The 19,532-nt window shown below is 38.7% G+C and overlaps 1 protein-coding gene across 2 annotated transcripts in view; it reads right to left on the bottom strand.

The window, feature by feature from the left end:
• SHROOM4 (shroom family member 4) overlaps positions 1-19,532 on the bottom strand; it is a 289,038-nt gene that overhangs the window by 91,291 nt on the left and 178,215 nt on the right. For both annotated transcript variants that reach the window (XM_077145723.1, XM_077145725.1), the window contains exon 2: positions 18,680-18,831. In XM_077145723.1, coding sequence (XP_077001838.1) covers positions 18,680-18,831 — 152 coding nt within the window. The remainder of the gene's footprint in view (positions 1-18,679; positions 18,832-19,532) is intronic.

Raw genomic sequence — 19,532 nt, 5'->3', positions numbered from 1 at the left:
CTCGGGTGTCACAGAGGTACCCAAAGTTCCAGGGAAATACCAGCTTAAACATATATAGCACAACATCTCAGAATCTAGAAATACTCTTACAACTCCAGACTAAGTGTGATTGCCATAAGAGCTTACAATCTAGGCTCCAATTTTCTTATACCTATTTTCTAAAAGAGACAATACCATATTTGTTCTTCTGTTTCTGGCTATTTTGTACCACACAATGTCCCCAAGATTCATTCACTGCATTGCATACCTCACGACTTTGTTCCTTTTTGTAGCTACACAATATTCCATCATGTATATATATCAAAGTTTGCCATTCTGCTTCTCAGTTATTGTACCCTTCAGCCCCTTCCATCTACTAGGCATCATGGATACTGCCCTAAACAAACAATCCAGGTCTTATGTGTCCCCCCCTTAGTTGTGCAATCATTAGTACTTTCAATTTTAGACAATTTCCATTGATCCAAAAAGACAAAGAACCAATAAGCACAGCCTCACCAAATATCAAATCTAAACTTCTCCTTATCACTTGTCCCTTCCCCCCAATTATTTACCCTGATATTGCTGTGGTATTGCTGATGTCTTCCTGTTAACTATAAGCCATAACAAGCAATACTAGTTTTCCCCCTATACCCCTCTATTGTTGATTCTTTATACAAGATCAAACCTTTGAAGTAGTTCATGCAAAAACTTATAATCATAAAGTTAATTGGTGGGATACATGACTCTATACAACCCCATTCAATCCTATTTACCTTCAATATGGCAATGTTACCTTATAACTCCACTAATGAACTATCTCACTTCTGTTCATTCCCTTATATTTAAGTTCAACCTCATTTGGTAACCATTCACCCATCTCTAGCTCCTGTGGATCTCTAGGTCCCCTATATTCTACATTATAAGCCTCTGAGTTTATCTTTACCAAAGTCATAATAGAGGAATCATACATTACCTAACCTTTTGTGTCTGGCTTATTTCACTCAGCATTATGTCCTCAAGGTTCATACATATTGTCATATGCTTCAGGACTTCATTTTGTCTTACTGCTGCATAATATTCCACTGTATGTATATACCACATTTTGTTTATCCACTTATCAGTTGATGGGCACTTGGATTTTTTCCATCTTGTGGTTATTGTATTATTGGTGTTACTGGGTCATAGGGCAATCGATATTTAGTCTTCCACAGCAGCTGTACCATTATACATTCCCACTAGCAATGAATACATCCTCCAATTTCTCCACATCATCTCCAAAATTTGGAGTTTTTTGTTTGTTTAATAGCAGCCATTCTCATAGCTGTGAGGTGATATATCATTCTAGTCTTGATTTTCATTTCCTTTATAGCGAGTGAAGATGAACATCTCTTCATATGCTTTTAAGTCATTTGTATTTTCTCTTTGGAAAAATATGTATTCATATTCTTTGCCCATTTTATAATTGGGTTGTTTGTTCTTTTGTTGTAGAGTTGTATAATTTCTTTATGTCCACAAGCTATCAAACTTTGTCTGATAAGTGATTTCCAAATATTTTCTCCCATTGAGTTGGCTGCCTCTTCACATTTTTGACAACGTCCTTTGAGGCACAGAATCTTTTTATTTTGAGAACTTCCCCTTCATCTATTTTGTTTTTCATCGCTTATGCTTTAGGTATAAAATTTAAGAAGCCACCTCCTAATACTAAGTTTTGAAGATGTTTCCCTACATTTTCTTCTAGGAGTTTTATGGTACTGTGTCTTTAGGTCTTTAGATATTTAGGTCTTTGATCCACTTTGAATTAATTTTTGTGTAGGGTGTAGTGTAGGGGTTCTCTTTCATTCTTTTGGCTATTGATATACAGTTCACCCATACCCATTTATTGAAAAGGCTATTCTGTCCCAGTTCAGTGGATATGGGGACCTTGTAGAAGATCAGTTGAACATAGATTTGGTGGTAAAATGCTGCACATAGATAATGGTGGTAAATTGCTGCACTCCCAATTTGAGTCTATCTTTATGCCATTACCATGCTGTTTTGACCACTGTGGCTTTATAATAAGATTTAAAGTCAGAACGTGTTAGTCCTTCCACTTCGCTCCTTCTCTTGAGGATATTTTTAGCTATTTGAGGTCTCTTTCCCTTTAAAATAAATTTGATAAGCTTTTCAGAGTCCTTAAAGTTAGCTGGAATTTTGATTGGTATTGCATTGACTCTGTAGATCAGTTTGGGTAGTATTGACATCTTAACGACATTCAACCGTCCTACCCAAGAGCACAGAAAATCTTTCCCTTATTTACATCTTTAATTTCTTTTAGCAATGTTTTGTAGTTTTCTGTGCACAGGTTCTTAACATCCCTGGTTAAGCTTATTTCTAGATACCTGATTCTTTTAGTTGCTATTTTAATGGATTTTTCCCTTAATTGTCTCCTCAGTTAGGTCATTACTTCTGTATAGAAATATTACTGGTTTTTGTACATTAATCTTGTATCCTACCACTTTGCTGAAATTCTTTATTAGCTCAAGTAGCTTTCTCATATATTTCTCACGATTTTCTGAGTATAGTATCAATTCATCTGCAAATAATGAAAGTTTTACTTCTTCCTTTCCTATTTGGATGTCTTTTATACATTTCTCCTGCCTGATCACTCTAGTTAGAATTTCTAGAACAATGCTGAAAAATAGTGATGATAACTGGCATCCTTGTCTCCTTCCCGATTTTAGTGGGAATGCATCCAATCTCTCACCATTAACCATGATGCTGGCTATGAGTTTTTCATATATGCTCTTTAGGATGTTGAAGTTTCCCTCAAGCCCCACCTTTTGAAGTGTTTTTGTCAGAAAATGCTGAATGTTGTCGAATGCTTTTTCAGCATCTATCAATAAGATCACGTGATTTTTCCCTTTCGATTTGTTAATGTTGCTGTATTACATTGATTGATTTTCCTGTGTTGAACCACCCTTGCATTCCTGGTACAAACCCCAGTTCATGATGTATAATTCTTTTAATGTGTGGCTGGATTCGATTTGTTAATTTCTGCTGAGAATTTTTCCATCTATGTTCATTAGGGAGTTTGACCTATAGTTTTCCTTTCTTGTAGCATCTTTATCCAGTTTTGGTAGTAGAGTGGTTAGCTTAAAAAAATGAGCTGGGTAGCATTACATTTTCCTCAATTTTTTTGAAGAGTTTGAACAAAACTTATGTCAGTTCTTTTTGGAATGTTTGATAAAATTCCCAAGTGAAGCCATCTGGCACTGGGCTTTCTTTGTAGGAAGATTTTTGATGACTGATGGAATCTCTTTACTTATAATTGGTTTGTTGAGTTCTTCTATTTCTACTCGAGTCAGTGTAGGTTGTTCGTGTGCTTCTAGGAATTTGTTCATTTCATCTAAGTTGTCTGGTTTATTAGCATATAGTTGTTCATAGTATTCTCTTATGATTTTTAAAAATTTCTCCCGGTTCCATGGTAACAACCCCCCTCTCATTTCTGATTTTGTTTATTTGCATTCTTTCTCCTTTTTTCTTTGTCAGCCTACAAGGGGGCCATCGATTTTATTGATTTTCCCAAAGAACCAACTTTTTTTTTTCACTCTTTCTATTTTGTTGTTGTTGTTCTCCAGTTCATCTATTTCTGCCTTAATCTTCTCATTTCTCTTCCTCTATTTGCTTTGGGGTTGGTTTGTTGTTCTTTCTCTAGTTCCTCCAGGTGAGCAGTTAAGTCCTTGATTTTTGCTCATTTGCCTTTTTAATATAGGCATTTGAGGCAATAAATTTCCCTCTCAACACTGCCTCTGCCACTTCCCTTAAGTTCTGAACTGTTGTATTGCCCTTTTCATTCATCTCCATATATTTACCAATTTCTCTAGTGATCTCTTATTTGACCCATTGATTATTTAAGAGTGTGTTGTTTAATCTCCATGTATTTGTGAAAGTTCTGGTTCTTTGGTGGTTATTATTTCTAGCTTCATTCCATTGATGTCAGAGAAAATGCTTTGGATTATTTGAATCTTACTAAATTTACAAAGGTCTATGTATCAGTTAGGGTTCTCTAGAAAAACAGAACCAGCAGGAAATATCCATAGATATAAAATTTATAAGTGTCTCACGTAACCATGGGAACGTAAAGCCCAAAATCCATAGGGCAGGCTGTGAAGCTGATGACTCTGATGGAGGGTCTGCATGAAGTGCACAGGAGAGGCTTGCCAGGCGAAGCAAGAAGAGAGCCTGTCTCTTCTGAATCCTCCTTTAAAGGCTTCCAGTGATTAGATTAAGCATCACTCATTGCTGAAGACACACCCCTTGGCTGATTACAAATGGAATCTGCTGTGGATGCAGCTGACGTGATGATGATTTAATTCTATGAAATGTCCTCTTAGTAACAGACAGGCCAGCACTTGCCCAACCAGACAGATGGGTATCACCACTTGGCCAAGTTGACACATGAACCTGACCATAACAACCCGTTTTGTGTCCATGCATATGATCTATCCTGGAGAACGTTCCATGAGCACTACAGAAAATGTATATCCTGGTGTTATGGGGTGTAATGATCTATATATATGTGGTAGTTAGATTCAGTTGTCAACTTGGCCAGGTGAAGATGCCTGGTTATATTGCTGTGGACATGATCTGATAGCATGTGAACCTCATCTGTTCCTGATTATATCTGCAGTCAGCTAGGAGGCATGCCTGCTGCAATGAATGATGTTTGAGTTAATTGGCTGATACTTAAATGAGAGAGCACAAGGTAGCACAGCCCACACAGCTCAACATATCTCATGGAGATGCAGAAAGAAATCACCCTGGGGAAAGTTGTTGGAATCCAGAGGCCTGGAGAGAAGACCAGCAGAGACAACCCACCCATATACATGGAGAGGGTGAGTTTGCCCTGAAGGCAGAGGATGAGTCTCCCATTTCGTTGCAGTGGAAGAGTTGTGCAGCCTCAGGCCTTGAAAAAGGTATAGCATGCTCCTTGGGGACTCAGGGGAGCCTGGCTGCCACCACATGGAGGGGCTGAGCATGTGCCCCAGAAATGGCAAAGAGCCCAGGGGTGGCCTTGATGCCTGGAGAGAGTGGAGCTGAGAAAAAGGTGGTCTCCTCAATGTTCACTGAGGTTGATTTGGAAAGAGGCGGGCCACTGCATAGGTCCTGGGTAAGGGTGGGACTGCCACTTTCTAAAGCTGAAGGATAAATGACTTTCAGACTTTGAAATCCAATGGTGTTTGCCCTGCAGGTTTTACAACTGTTTTCCTTCCAATTTCTCCCTATGGAAATGAAAATCTGTATCCTGTGAATGTCCTCCTTTGCATATTGGCACCAGATAACTTGTTTTGAGGTTCATAGGTCCACAGCTAGAAGAGAATTTTTTTGCACCTTAATATTGCACCTTAATATGCATGTAGTTGCCAAGTTGACAGGGGGTGGACATGTGGTAGTTAGATTCAGTTGTCAACTTGGCTAGGCGAAGATGCCTAGTTATATTGCTGTGGACATGATCTGATAGCATGTGAACCTCATCTGTTCCTGATTACATCTAGAGTCAGCTAGGAGGCGTGCCTGCTGCAATGAATGGTGTTTGACTTAATTGGTTGGTGCTTAAATGAGAGAGCACAAGGTAGCATAGCCCAAGCAGCTCAACATACCTCATCTCAGCACTCGCCGCTCAGCCCAGGCCTTTGGAGATGCAGAAAGGAATCACCCCGGGGAAAGTTGTTGGAACCCCGAGGCCTGGAGAGAAGGCCAGCAGAGACCATCCTGTGCCTTCCCACATAAGAAAGAACCTCAGTGGAAGGTTAGCTGCCTTTCCTCTGAAGAACTAACAAAATAAATCCCCTTTTATTAAAAGCCAATCTGTCTCTGGTGTGTTGCATTCCGGCAGCTAGCAAACTAGAACTATACATATATATTAGGTCTAATTCCTTATCACATTAAGTTCTCTATTTCCTTGCTGATACACTTTCTGGTTGTTCTATCTATAGAGGAGAGTGGTGTATTCAAATCTCCCACTCTTATTGTTGAAATGTTTATTGTTCCCTTCAGTTTTGCCAATGTTTGCCTCATATACTTTAGAGCTCCTTGATAAGGAGCATAAACATTTACGATTTATTTCTTTTTTGGTGAATTGTCCCTTTAATTGATATGTAGTGTCCTTCCTTATCTCTTATGACATCTTTACTTTTAAAGTCTATTTTATCTGACACTAGTATAGCTACTCCTGCTTTCTTTTGGTTATAGTTTGCATACAGGGACTTTTCCAATCTTTTCACTTGCAATCTATTTGTATTCTTGGATCTAAGATGAGTCTCTTGTAAACAGCATAGATGAATCATGTTTTTAAATTCATTCTGCCAATCTGTATCTTTTAATTATGAGTATAACCTGTAACATTTAAAGTTATTACTCTAAGAGTATTCTTGAATTTACCATCTTATGCTTTAGTTTTTGTTTGTGAGATCTATATATTCTTTTTCCTCTTCCTCTTCCTCTTTCTATGTTTTAAATTACCCTTACTGATTCTCTTCAATTCTGTGCCCTCCTCCAGAACCCCTCTCCTGTCTCTTTTTTTCAGCCCACAGAACTCCCTTTAATATTTCTTGTAGGCAGGTCTCTTGTTAACAAATTTTCTTAGCCTTTGTCTGTGAAGATTTTAGTCTCTTCCTCAATTTTGAAGGACAATTTGGCTGAAAGTTTTTCTCGTTCAAATAAATATATCATATCACTCTCTTCTCACCTCCATGCTGCCTATTGAGTGGTCTGAACCCAATTGTATGTGCTTTCCTTATATGTAGTAAATTGCTTTTCTTTTGCCGTTTTCAGGACTTTCTGCTTCTCTTCACCATTTGACAATCTGATTAGCACATGTCTTGGAGTAGGCCTATTTGGATTTATTCTATTTGGGGTTCATTAGTATCCTTTGATTTGCATATTTATGTCTTTTATAATAGTTAAGAATTTTTCACCCATTATCTCTCTCTCTCTCTCTTTTTAAGGTGCATGATCCAGGAATTGAACCCGGGTCTCCCACGTGGAAGATGAGAATTCTACCACTGAACCACCCTTGCACCCCTACCCATTATCTCTCTATTTTTTTTCTCATGAGCAGGTACCAGGAACTGAAGCCGGGTCTCCTGCAAGGCAGGCAAGAACTCTGCCTGCTGAGCCACTGAGGCCCTGCCCCCTATTATTTCTTTCTAACCTTCCTAGTTCTTTACTCTTCTCTTCTTTTGGGACATCAATGATTCTTATATTTGTACTCCTCATGTTGTCAATCATTTCCCTGAAGTCCTGCTTCATTTTTTCCATCTTTCTTGTTATTTGTTCTTTTGTGCACTTGTGTTCAATTGTCCTGTCTTCTAGCCCACTTATTCTTTCTTCCACTTGTTCAAATCTGCTGTTGTATGTCTCTAGTATAATTTTAATTTGGTCTACAATATCTTTTGTCTCTGTGAGATCTGTTATTTTTCAATTTATTCTTTCAAATTATTCTTTATGCTCTTCCAGTGTCTTCTTGATATCATTTATGTCCTTATGAACATCCTTGACTAGTTATTCCAAATTCCATGCCCTGTCAGGTGTTTTAATTTGGTCATTTGGGTGGGTCATATCTCCCTGAATCTTCACATGCTTTGTGATTTTCTGTTGCTTTTGCATTCGCTTATCTTAATAAGGCTATTTTGCAGGTTGGTTTCCCTCACTCATGTAAGGTTTTGTATTTGCTTTGGTTTGCATTGAAGGTCCCCTTTTGCACTTGGTTTGTCAGTAATTCCCTACCAAACCAAGGCCCAGATCTCATGGAGAGGATGCAATTCTACTTGAAGCTTCCTGACTGATGGCACTCTTGAGCCACCTCTTCCTCTCAGTCCTGCCTCTCCCTGACTGTGGCAGCCATCTGAACAGATGAAACCTGATGTAATTCAAGTCAGGGCCACTGACCACAGTGCACACTGAGAGCCACCGACTCCTGGGCTTGAGGCTGAGCCGTGTGCACCTCAGTGGAGACTCTACTTATGGGCCCAATGGGTCTGGTGGCCCCCAGGCTCCCACTTGGGATAACCTTGGGCTGTGGGGTTGGGTATTTCAGCTGTCCCTACCCACAGCCAGCCTGGGAATGCCTGGTGGCTGATCCCACTGTGTAGCAGGTGGCTAATCCTGGCACATAGCAGGTGGCCAGTCCTGTGGGGTGGTTATTTGCAGCACCCAGTGGGAGTCTTGTCATGGTGACTGGTGGTGTGGCTAGACACAGCATCCAGAAGGGTTGCTAGACATGCTTCCAGGTGCCCCATGGGAGCTCCCAGCTGTGAAGTTGCGTGGGAACATCTCCCAAGCTAGCTGCAGGGGTAGGCTGGAATGGAGGAATGGTCTGCTCCTTTGGATCTGCATTCCACCATGTGAAGCCATTTACCCCTGTTGGGGTCATTCCTAAACTCATTCACCGCATTCTCTCCATATCAATTCCTCCGATTTTTCTTTCAGACCTCCCTATATAATGTAGAGAACTTCCTCTGGTCACTCACACTCTGGACTTGTAGTTCCGATCATTTTTCTGTCCTTTCTTTCATTGTTCCATGGAGCAAGAGTGAACTCAGCCTACCCTATACCACCATTTTCCTGAAAGTTTTGCTTATTATTTTTGTTACTTAACACAGAACCTGAAACTTTAACCACAACATCAGAAATTAATCGAACACATTTTCTTTCTCTTTACAGTTCTGTAATTTCCTCTATAAGCATCTGTACTAGTTTCCTGGCTATGAAAACAAATACCATGCAATGGGGTTGGCTTAACAACAAGACTATTGGTTCATGGTTTTGAGGTTAGAAGTCCAAAATCAAGGCATTAGCAAGGTGATACTTTCTTTCCAGAATTGTGGCAGTCTGGGGCTAGCAGCAAGAAATCCTTGGTCCTTGGCTTTTCCATCACATGGCAATGCAAATATGGCATTTTCTCCTTTCTCTTCCAGGTTCCATGAACTTCCAGCTTCTGGCTGTTACTGAATGCCCCAAAACATGTTCTTCTTACATTCAAAATGCATTAATTCCATCACAATGTCCAAAAACCTTAAGTCACTTCAGCAACTATGCTAAATACAAAGTCTCATCAAAATTAGTAAGGGGCATGGCCCATCCAAAACAAAATCCCTGTCCAATGGACCTGTGAAACCTAGGGAAAAAAGTAATCTGCTTCCAATATACAGTGGTGGGAAAAAATTGTATCTTATGCAATTTAAATAAATTGGCAAATTTATAATGATAAACACTCCCACAAGGGAAACATTGGGAAAAAACAGAAGCCCAGGTCCCAAACGAGTCTGAAACCTAGCAGGGCAAATTCCATTAGATTTCAATGTCTAAGAGCTATCTATGGATCGATATTTTGTCCCCTGAGCCTGCTGGAGTGGCAGCACATCTCTCTCAAGCACTTGTGCAGCAGCCATGCTCCCTCCAAACACTGGGGTGTAGGTTTCACCTTGTCTGAGCATCAGAATGGACGCCAGGCTATCTGACAATGCCAGAGCATAGGACCTACCATCTCCAAACATTGAGGTGATGGTATGCTCCATGCAGGAGAGTTGCAAGGCCTGCCCCCTCCAAGTGCTGGGGAAAACAGTCTGCCCCTCTAAGTACAGGAGCAGACTTACTCTTTCCACACTCTATTAGCTAGGGTTCCCTAGAGAAACAGAATCAGCAAGAGATATATGCAGATATAAAATTTATAAAAGTGTCTCATGTAGTCATGGGAATGTAGAGTCCAGGATCTGTAGAGCAGGTCGCAAGCTGGCAACTCCAATGAAGGTCCTCAATGAACTCTCAGGAGAGGCTGGCTGGAAAACCATGGGAATGTAAGAATCCAAGATCTACAGAGCAGGCTGCAAGCTGGCAACTCCAATGAATGTCCTCAATGAACTCTCAGGAGAAGATGGCTGAGCAACCATGGGAATGGAGGAGTCCAAAATCCAGAAGGCAGGCTGTGAAAATGGTGACTCCGATGAAAGGTCTGGATGAACTCCACAGGAGAGGCTCACTGGCTGAACGAGGAAGAGTGACTGTCTCTTCTTAATCCTCCTTAGAAGTCTTCTGGTAATTAGATTAAGCATTACTCAATGAAGAAGACACTGCTCTTGGCTGATTACAAACGCATTCGGCTATGGATGCAGCCAATGTGATCATGATTTAAGTTCATGACATGTCTCATAGCAACAGACAGGCCAGTGCTTCTCTGACCAGACAACAGGTACTACTGCCTGGCCAAGCTGACACACGAACCTGACCATGACACACACACATGGGTGGACCCACTCTTAGTCTGAGGTGGGTTCTTCAATCCAGAACTTTGTTTCCATAGTTCGCCCCTTGAAATCATTTTTCCTTCAATTCATCCCTTTTCTGACCCTTCAGTCCAGGCTGCAAGTGTTTCTGCTTGTAGAAATCTTGCACATACCTTATCAGCTTCCCATGCAGTTCAAGGGGGTTGAAACCACAGATCCTTCTATAGATAACTGCATTTCCAAACCTGACTTCCACTGAGATGACTGACTGGATCTATGTTCAGACATATTTTCTTTAGCAAAGGATTGTTCAGTTAAACCCTCACATGGAACCCTGACCTCTGGGGACTCACTTCCCAAAAGCTCAGAGATGTCTCTGATAGAGCTGCTTCAGACCCTAGCCTGAAAACACACTAATTGGATAGGCTAAGAATATTCCAAATTATTAATTGCTGGTTTCTTTCTGCCTAATAATTAAATCCTCAGTTTATCTCTTTCCTCTCATTTCATAATAATCTGTAAGGGTAAACTTGGCTGAATCTTCCACACTTAGTTTGGAAATCTCCTGTTTTGGTTTGCTAACGTTGCCAAAATGCAATATACCAGAAATGAGTTGACTTTTACATTGGAAATTTATTAACTTACATGTTTACAGCTCTGAGGCTTTGAAAACGTCCAAAGCAAGGCATCACAGGCAATCCTTTCCCCCCAAAGACTGGCTACTGGTGATCTTGGATTCCTCTGTCACATGCAAGGTACATGGCATGTCTGCTAGTCTCTCCCTTCTCTCCCAAGTTTCCTTGCTTTCAGCTTTTGGCTGCTCTGTCTGTGGCTTTCTTTCCAAATTTCTGCATGAGTCCTTCCCTCTCAGTTTCTGGCTTTTCTCTCTGAGCTTCCCTGGCTGTTCTCTTCGAGCATCCCTGGATTTTCTCTCAGTTTCTCTGGCTTATCTCTTTCAGATTTTCTGTGTGCCTCTATGAATTTCATCTCTTATAAAAGACTCCAGTAACAAGATTAAGACCCAACTGGAACAAGTCTCAGCTGAAATAACCTAAACAAAAGGTCCTATATACAATAGCTTTACACCTACAGGAATAGATTAGCTTTAAGAACATGACCTTTTCTGGGGTACATACAGCTTCAAACCATGACATCTTCCCCAACTAAATAGCTAAGTTAATTCTGTTTTCCACTCAACATCAGAACTCACTTTTGCCAAGTTCTCTGCTTCTTTATACCAAGGACTGCCTTTCTTCCAATTTTCAATGACACATTCATCAATTCTTTCTATGGCCTTGCCCGAAATACCTTTAACATTCATATTTCTACCCACATTCTTTTAATGATGAATTATGTATTCACTAATAAAAAACTTTCTCCACAGCTCTCTCTCAATTTTGAGCCCTCAGAATTTCTCCAGCATCTGTGCATTACTCAATTCCAAAGCTCTTTCCACATTTCTAGGTATTTGCAATAGCAGAACCCAAGTTTCCAGTAACAAATTCTATATAGTTAACAAGCTGCTAAAATAAATACCATCCAATGGGTTAACCTAACAACAAGAATATATTGACTTGTGGTTTCTGAGGCTAGGAGAAGTCCAAAATCAAAGCAATAGCAAGGCTATGCTTTCTTTCCAAAGACTGTGGCATTCTGGGGCTGACTGCAAGAGATCCTTGGTCCTTGGTTTTTCCATAACATGGTAATGCACATGGCAGCATCTTTTCCTTTATCTTCCAGGTTCCATGGACTTCCAGCTTCTGGCTGCTCTCTTGCCTTTTCTTTCTGTGTCTAATCTCATTTGCTTATAAAGATTTCAGCTCTATTGGATTAAGGCCCATACTCCTTAAATAATAGCATCTTCCAAAGTCTTATTTAGAAATGGTTTCACATCCTTAGGACCAGGGGTTGGGACCTGAACATACCTTTTGTGGGGGACATGATTCAATTTCCAACTGCATCTTCTTTTTCTCATGCACATTTCTTCTTAAGATCATTCCTAAGTATTTTATGGGTATAGTTACTGTTGTGAATAGGATGTCTTTCTCCTTATAGCTTTAATTGATTACTGTCATCTATTATAGCCTTTAAATTAAATTTGTGCTTCTTTGACTTCTCTTTTTAATTGGTCTTTTTAATTTATACTCTCTTCATTAATGAGTTAAATAAAATCTTTAACACATGTTCATTTTTATATCTGTATGGGAGTGATGATTTTATCTTTTTTGAAATTATCTCTTAACGGTTGCAATTATTATTGTCCTATATTATTAAATTAGATTTGATAGAATGTCATTTACAGATTTTGCACCTATTATCTATTACAAAAATTGGATAGAGTATTCTTTTTTGAGTAGGCTTTGTCAGATTTTGGTATCGGAACAATAAAACAAAGTGAATAACTACAGCATTTTCAACTATGTTATAGAATTGAACTTGGCTATTCTTAGAGAATTTGAAGGAACTCACTGATAAAAACATCTGGCCATAAAGTCTTTTTTGGAAGTCTCTCTTTAATAATTATTTTTGATGTTTTTACAGGTCCATTTGTTTATTTATTAGAGAAGTTATGGGTTTGCAGAACAACCACACAGAAAATACAGGATTCTCATATACTACCCTAACTAACAACACTTTGCATTGGTATGGAACATGTGTTACAATTGACCATAGCACATTTTTATAATTATACTATCAACTAAAGTCCATGGTTTAACTTAGGGTTCATTGTTCGTGTAGTATGGTTCCATGGATTTTTTAAAAACTTTTATTCCATTATAATATACAGTCTAATCTATTCTGTTTCAATCACATTCAGATAAATATTTCAGTGCTATTAACTGCATTCAGAGTGTGCTACCATTAACACCATCCATTACCAAGACACTTCCATCATTCCAAATAGGAACCCTGTACATGTTAAGCCCTAACTTCCATTACCTATTTCCTGGTAACCTGTATCCTAGATTTTGACTCTGACTTTGCTTATTCTAATTTTTTCAAATCAGTGAATCATAATTATTCCTTTTGTGTCTGGATTATTTCACTCAGCATGATGTCTTCAAGGTTCATCCATGTTGTTTCATGTACTGGAACTTTGTTCCCTTGTACAAATGAATAATATTCCATTGTATGCATACAACACATTTTATTTATCCATTTGTTGGTTGATGGACACTTGGGTTGCTTCCATCTTTCAGCATTTGTGAATAATGCTACTATGAACATTGATGTGCAAATATCTGTTTGAGTCTCTGCTTTCAATTCTTTTGGGTACATACTTAGTAGTGGGATGACCAAGTCATATGGTAATTCTATACTCGGCTTTTTGAGGAACAACCAAACTGTCTTTCACAGCAGCTATCCCGTTTTACATTGCCACCAGCAATGAGTGAATGTTCTTATTTTTTTGTATCCTCTCCAACACTTGTTATTTTCCATTTTTAAAAAAATAGCAGCCATTCCAATGAGAGTGAAAAACAATAATGAATTAGGACTCACACTTCCAGATCTTAAAATTTATTACAATCCACAGTAATCAAAACAGCATGTTACTGGAGAAAGGACAGACTTAAACACCAATGGAATTGAACTGAGAGCTCAGAAATCAACCCTCACATTCACTGCCAACTGATTTTTGACAAGGGTGCAAAGACAACTCATTTGGGAAAGAATAGTCTCTTCAACAATAGTGCTAGGAAAACTTGATCTCCAACCTCACACTTTATTAAAAACATCAAGTCAAAAAGGTTAAAAAACTTACATATAAAAGCCAAAACTATCAAATTGTTAGAGGAAAATGTAGGGGAGCATCTTCAGGACCCTGTGTTAGACAATTGTTTCTTAAACTTTACATCCAAAGTACAAGCAATAACAACAACAACAAAAAAACAGATAAACAGGACCTCATCAAAATTTAAAACCTTTGTGTTTGAAAGAATTTTATCATGAAAGTAAAATGACAACCTACACAATGCGGGGAGATATTTGAAAATCATGTAGTTTTTAAAATCTCAATAATTTCCTGGTATTTAATGTTTTTCTAGATATTTTTAAATTTCTGACATTTCCAAATTTATTAAGATGCAATTATTGTAGTTTCCTACAATTTAAGAAAACTTCTTTGTTATATTCCATTTCTCATTTAAATTTTATTTATAATTGATCTTTAAATTTGCTAGAGGCTTATCTATTTAATTCATCTTTCCTTCCCATTTCCCCCCAAAATCAAGTCCTTGACTTCATATTATATTGAATTCTTAGTCAGGTAATTTTATTCCTCATTTTTAATAATAAAATATTTAAGGTTATGAATCCACTTCTGAATACTAATTTAAAAATTTTTCTAAGTTGTCATCTCATTTTTATTGTTTTTAATTAGCCTGCTTGTATTTCATTGAGCTAATACTTGCATATCAATATTTTTTAAACATTTAATAAATTAAAGACATTGAAATTTTGCTTTTGATTTGTAAACATTTTACACTATCATCAGAGTACAGGGCTAGGATAATTCCTATGTTTAGGAGTTTACAAAGACTTTCTTTGTGACATAACATATGATCATTTTTTAAAAAAGTGTTCTCTGAATATGTGAAATTAAGGTGTATTCACCATCTGCAAAATATAATTCTTTATATTTATTAACTAGATTTTATGAATTGTGTTTTAAAAATCTTCCAAATATTTATTTTTAGTCTTCATCTGTAATAGTAAATTGTACTAAAGTCTCCTATACTAACTTTTCTATAATTTTTCTCCTTATGTGCTAAAAGTTTTTTCTTTACATATTTGGATGCCATGCTATTTTGCAAAAATATAGTTCATGAATGCACTATCTTCAATATACTTTGTATCTTCTATCAATATAACATGAATCTCTTGGGGCCAACATGGTTGTGTGGTTATTGGTCCTGATTCTCTTACAAATAAAGAAGTGAAATGATTAGATGCCTATTTTAGGGAGATCATACTGCTGGATGTGTGGAGAATGGATTGACTAGAAGGTGGTAAGACTGGAAACTGAGAGGCCAGTAAGAAGGCTCTTACAATAGTCTAGGTGAAAAACCATGAGTGATTGGATTAAGACAAAGGCAACCTAGCAGTTTTTAGCAGGTACAATCATTAGGACTCTGCAATTACTTGGATTGGTCACAAATGAGGGTGAGAGAGAAGAGTGAAGGGTGATACCTAGATTTCTGGCTTAGTTGAGCAAATAGATGGTATCATCTTTATATAAAAGGCAATATAGGAAGAAGAGCTGAGTTGGGGTCTCTAAATAGGCCATTTTCCAAAGTTTCTTTTGTTTATATTTATCCCCCAAAACTCAAGCCCAGACCTAAAGCTTGGTGTTGGATCTTTGTCAGTTCATTGATTACTCAAAGAAAATTTGTTTAACTTTAGTAGGAAAATTATGCTGAATGTTCAGAAACATTCAGGGAAATCACATTTCTTTTACCTGACAAGAGCTGTTTCTTTAAATTTGAGGAAAATCTTGGATCAAGCAAGAGAGAATAATTTCTTATAACATCCTTAGGGTAGTCCAAATGTTAAAGTTAACTTTTCCACCAGATGGCAGTATCACCTAATAAATTGTCACTGAGAGGAGAAGCCTGAAAGGGTAGACAATGTAGGTTCAGTGAGCCACAGAACTTGCCACATCATGAAAACCAAAGAGTCCCAAGACCATAATTATAACCACACCTAAGTGACTAGTAGAAGCAGATGATGCTACAGTAGGAAGAAAGAGGGCATGAGGCTCATCAAGGGAGAATGAATGGATGAAAACATCTGAATCTTATTCTTGAGACTGGCTCAAAAGCCATCTTAAGTGTTCACAGTCTCTCTAAGTGCTGGTATCTGTGTACCTCAGAGGAGCCAAATTTACCAAGCTACCTCCAAGAAGTCTTACTTAAAACCTTAAATCATGACAGATCCATGATTGAGTCAGTGACAGTATGCCTACTGTATAAAGGCATTATTTAACATGTCACCTCTTATCCAAGTACATAGACAGTCATTGCTTATTCTTAGACACCAGCAGGTCATATAATAACTCAATAAGATCCTATAGTACCTCCAAAATCTTTCCCCTGAATCTTCTCTCTTTGGGATGAAACATTTGGTTGCAGAGCATGGGAAAAATGGGGGGAAAATGGCTTCTGTGTTTCTGGCCTGGTTGACTGAGTGCATGGTAGTCTTGGTCATTGATATAGGGAACTTTGGAGAAGATGATGATGATGTGTGAGGTTTTGAACATATTGTGTTTAAAGTGCTTCTGAGACATCTAAGAGTAATGTCCAGAGAAAGTTGGCTATATGGATTTAGGGCTCCAAAGATATAGTCATCCTCATAATAAATGAAGCTTTAAGACTGGGTAAAATTTTCCATGTTATATTAATGAGTTTAGAAATGGGCCAAGGATGGAATCATGGAGGAAAAAAACAAACACATTCAAAGAATGGCCAGAAGAAGAACAGGCAATAAAGGAGCTTAGTAAAGAATGGACAGAAGTGTAGAAAAAGAACAAGAAAAAGGTAGGTATCTTGGAAGCAAGGAAGAAAAGGTTCACAAAAGAAGGCATAATCCAGAGCAACGAAGTCAAATGCCATATGTGCTGGTTTGAAAGGAAGTACGCCCCCTAAGAAAAGCCATGTTTTAATATAAATCCCATTTCATAAAGGTAGAATAATCTCTATTCAATACTGTATGTTTGAAACTGTAATGAGATCATCTCCCTGGGTGTTGTGATTTAGTCAAGAGTTGTTGTTAAATTGGATTAGGTGATGACATGTCTCCACCCGTTTGGGTGGGTCTTGATTGGTTTATTGGAGTCTATAAGAGGAAATATTTTGGAGAATTAGGGATTCAGAGAGAGTAGAGAATGCTGCAGGACCACGAAGCAGAGAGTCCACCAGCCACTGACCTTTGGAGATCAAGAAGGAAGACACCTCCCGGGGAGCTTCATGAAACCGGAAGCCAGGAGAGAAAACTAGCAGATGATGCTATATTCGCCATGTGCCCTTCCTGCTGAGAGAGAATCCCTGACTGTGTTCACCATGTGCCTTCTCACTTGAGAAAGAAAACCTGAACTTCATGAGCCTTCTTGAACCAAGGTATCTTTCCCTGGATGCCTTTGATTGGACATTTCTATAGACTTGTTTTAATTGGGACATTTTCTCAGCCTTAGAACTATAAACTAGCAACTCATTAAATTCTCCCTTTTAAAAGCCATTCCATTTCTGGTATATTGCATTCCGGCAGCCAGCAAACTAGAACACCATGTATAAATCATACATGATGAAGACCTAAAATAATCCATTAGCTTTGATGATTAGGAGGTAATTTTGGCTTTTGACAGAGTAGTTTCAGTGGTGTTCTGGGAGCTAAATCCAGATTTCAGTGGGTACAAAGCTAAACGGTAGGTAAAGAAGTGGAGACGGTATAAACCATCATTTTTTGAGACTGAAATGAACAAAAGGAGGAAGATGAGGCAGTAGCTAGAGGTGGAATTACGATTGAGGGAGGATGCTTGTTTTGACTAATAAAAATAATTAAGCTGGAGAAACTTAGGTATATGCATAAGATAAAGGGAACAAGCTGATAGAAAAGAAAATAAATATGCTCCAGTAGGGCAGAGCAAAGATGCAGCAGCAAAATGAATGACACGTCAAGTGGAAGGCTCATGAATAGGCAGATACTTTGGCGGCCACAGAATGACTGTGTCCTTACATCTATTCAGCCTATGCCACTCCACTTGCCTAAGTTCCTTTTCTCTTCTCATCATTTATTTTTCAAATTCTACTCATCCTTTAGCTCAGATTCCACCTTCTCTATGAAGTCTTACCCAATCAATTCCCACTGAAGTAATATTTCTTTCTCTTGAACTCTAACAGGAATTATTGTCTGAACAATCCATTTGACAATCACACACCAAAGGAAGTTTTCTTTATTGATTTCCTAAAAATATATATTGCTAATCAACAAATCATATGTGTGTTACACTGTTAGTCTGTGTACTCTGAAAGAGTAGAGTTTGCCACAGCCCCCAGATTGCCTGGCATGACTGGTAGTAGGGTCTATTTAAATATGGTTTAAAATGTGCTTGAGCAGTGGCCACTTGTTATGAAGACAGAGACAGAAAATTGCTGGTTAGATAGGTGTTGATGTGTACTGAGTCATTTAGAATTCTCAATAGTAGATAAGGAAACTGAGTTTTGCAGCGATAAAACTTTATCTCAGGTGACATGGCTAGCATGTGGCATTGCCAGGATTTAAACAAAAGGTCATTTCTCCTATGCCATTTTGCTTCCGTTCTCCACAAAACTGTGTTCACAGAACATCTTTTTCCTTGATGATACTGACAAAGAAATTACTCTACTACCAAGCAAGTGGTTTCAGCAGCCTCTGCATCTTAAAGTAGATCTCTTGCACCTTACCTCCTGACAATCAGCTTGAGAATCCGGAAGGAGCCTTTGATGAGGATGAGGGCCTCTTGGCGGGAACCATACAATGGAGTGCCATTGATGTTCACCAGTTCATCACCAGTCCTCATCTTCTGGGACAAGGCTGCCTTGCCTCCATCTTCAATCTGTGTTACAGAGAACAAAATACAAAGCATGTGGTAAGGTTTTTTCTACTTCAAAATTCGGCTTTCTAGCTCCTTCCAACCTCTGGGGGATTGCAGCATTGGGGGTGGCTCCAGCCAGCTACAGGGGTGTGCCAATTTAAAAGTATTATGTGCCCAGAGAAGCCATGTTTTCATCCTGATTCCATCTTGTGGAGGCAGCTGTTACCTTTAATCCTGATTTGATATTTTAGGCTGGAATGTTTTGATTAGATTATCTCCATGGAGATGTGATGCACCCAATTGTCGGTGTCAGTTTTTGCTTAGATGGAGATGTAACTCCACCCATTTAAAGTAGGTATTGATTATTTTACTGGAATCCTTTAAAAGAGAGAACATTTTGGAGAAACAACAGAAATGACTGAGCGTAGAGAAATGACAGAAGCCTCAGAACCGACAGAAACTTCAGAGCAGAGCTGACACAGATATGGATACGTGGAGCACAGTGACACAGATGTTTGGAGCTGCTTGGAACCCAGCAGACATTGCCATGAGATGTCAAGCAAGCCAGAACGTGGAGAGAGCCAAGGGAAGCCAAGCGATGAAAGTCAACCCTGGGGAAGTAAAGTGAGGCACCCTCAAAGAACAGAAGCTGAAAGCAATGGAGCCCAGGAGCAAGGGACCAGCAGATGCCAGCCACGTGACTTCCCAGCTTACAAAGGTGT

Source organism: Tamandua tetradactyla, chromosome X (genome assembly GCF_023851605.1).
Source record: "Tamandua tetradactyla isolate mTamTet1 chromosome X, mTamTet1.pri, whole genome shotgun sequence".
NCBI lineage: Eukaryota > Metazoa > Chordata > Mammalia > Pilosa > Myrmecophagidae > Tamandua > Tamandua tetradactyla.
This window is presented reverse-complemented; position numbering and strand designations above follow the sequence as displayed.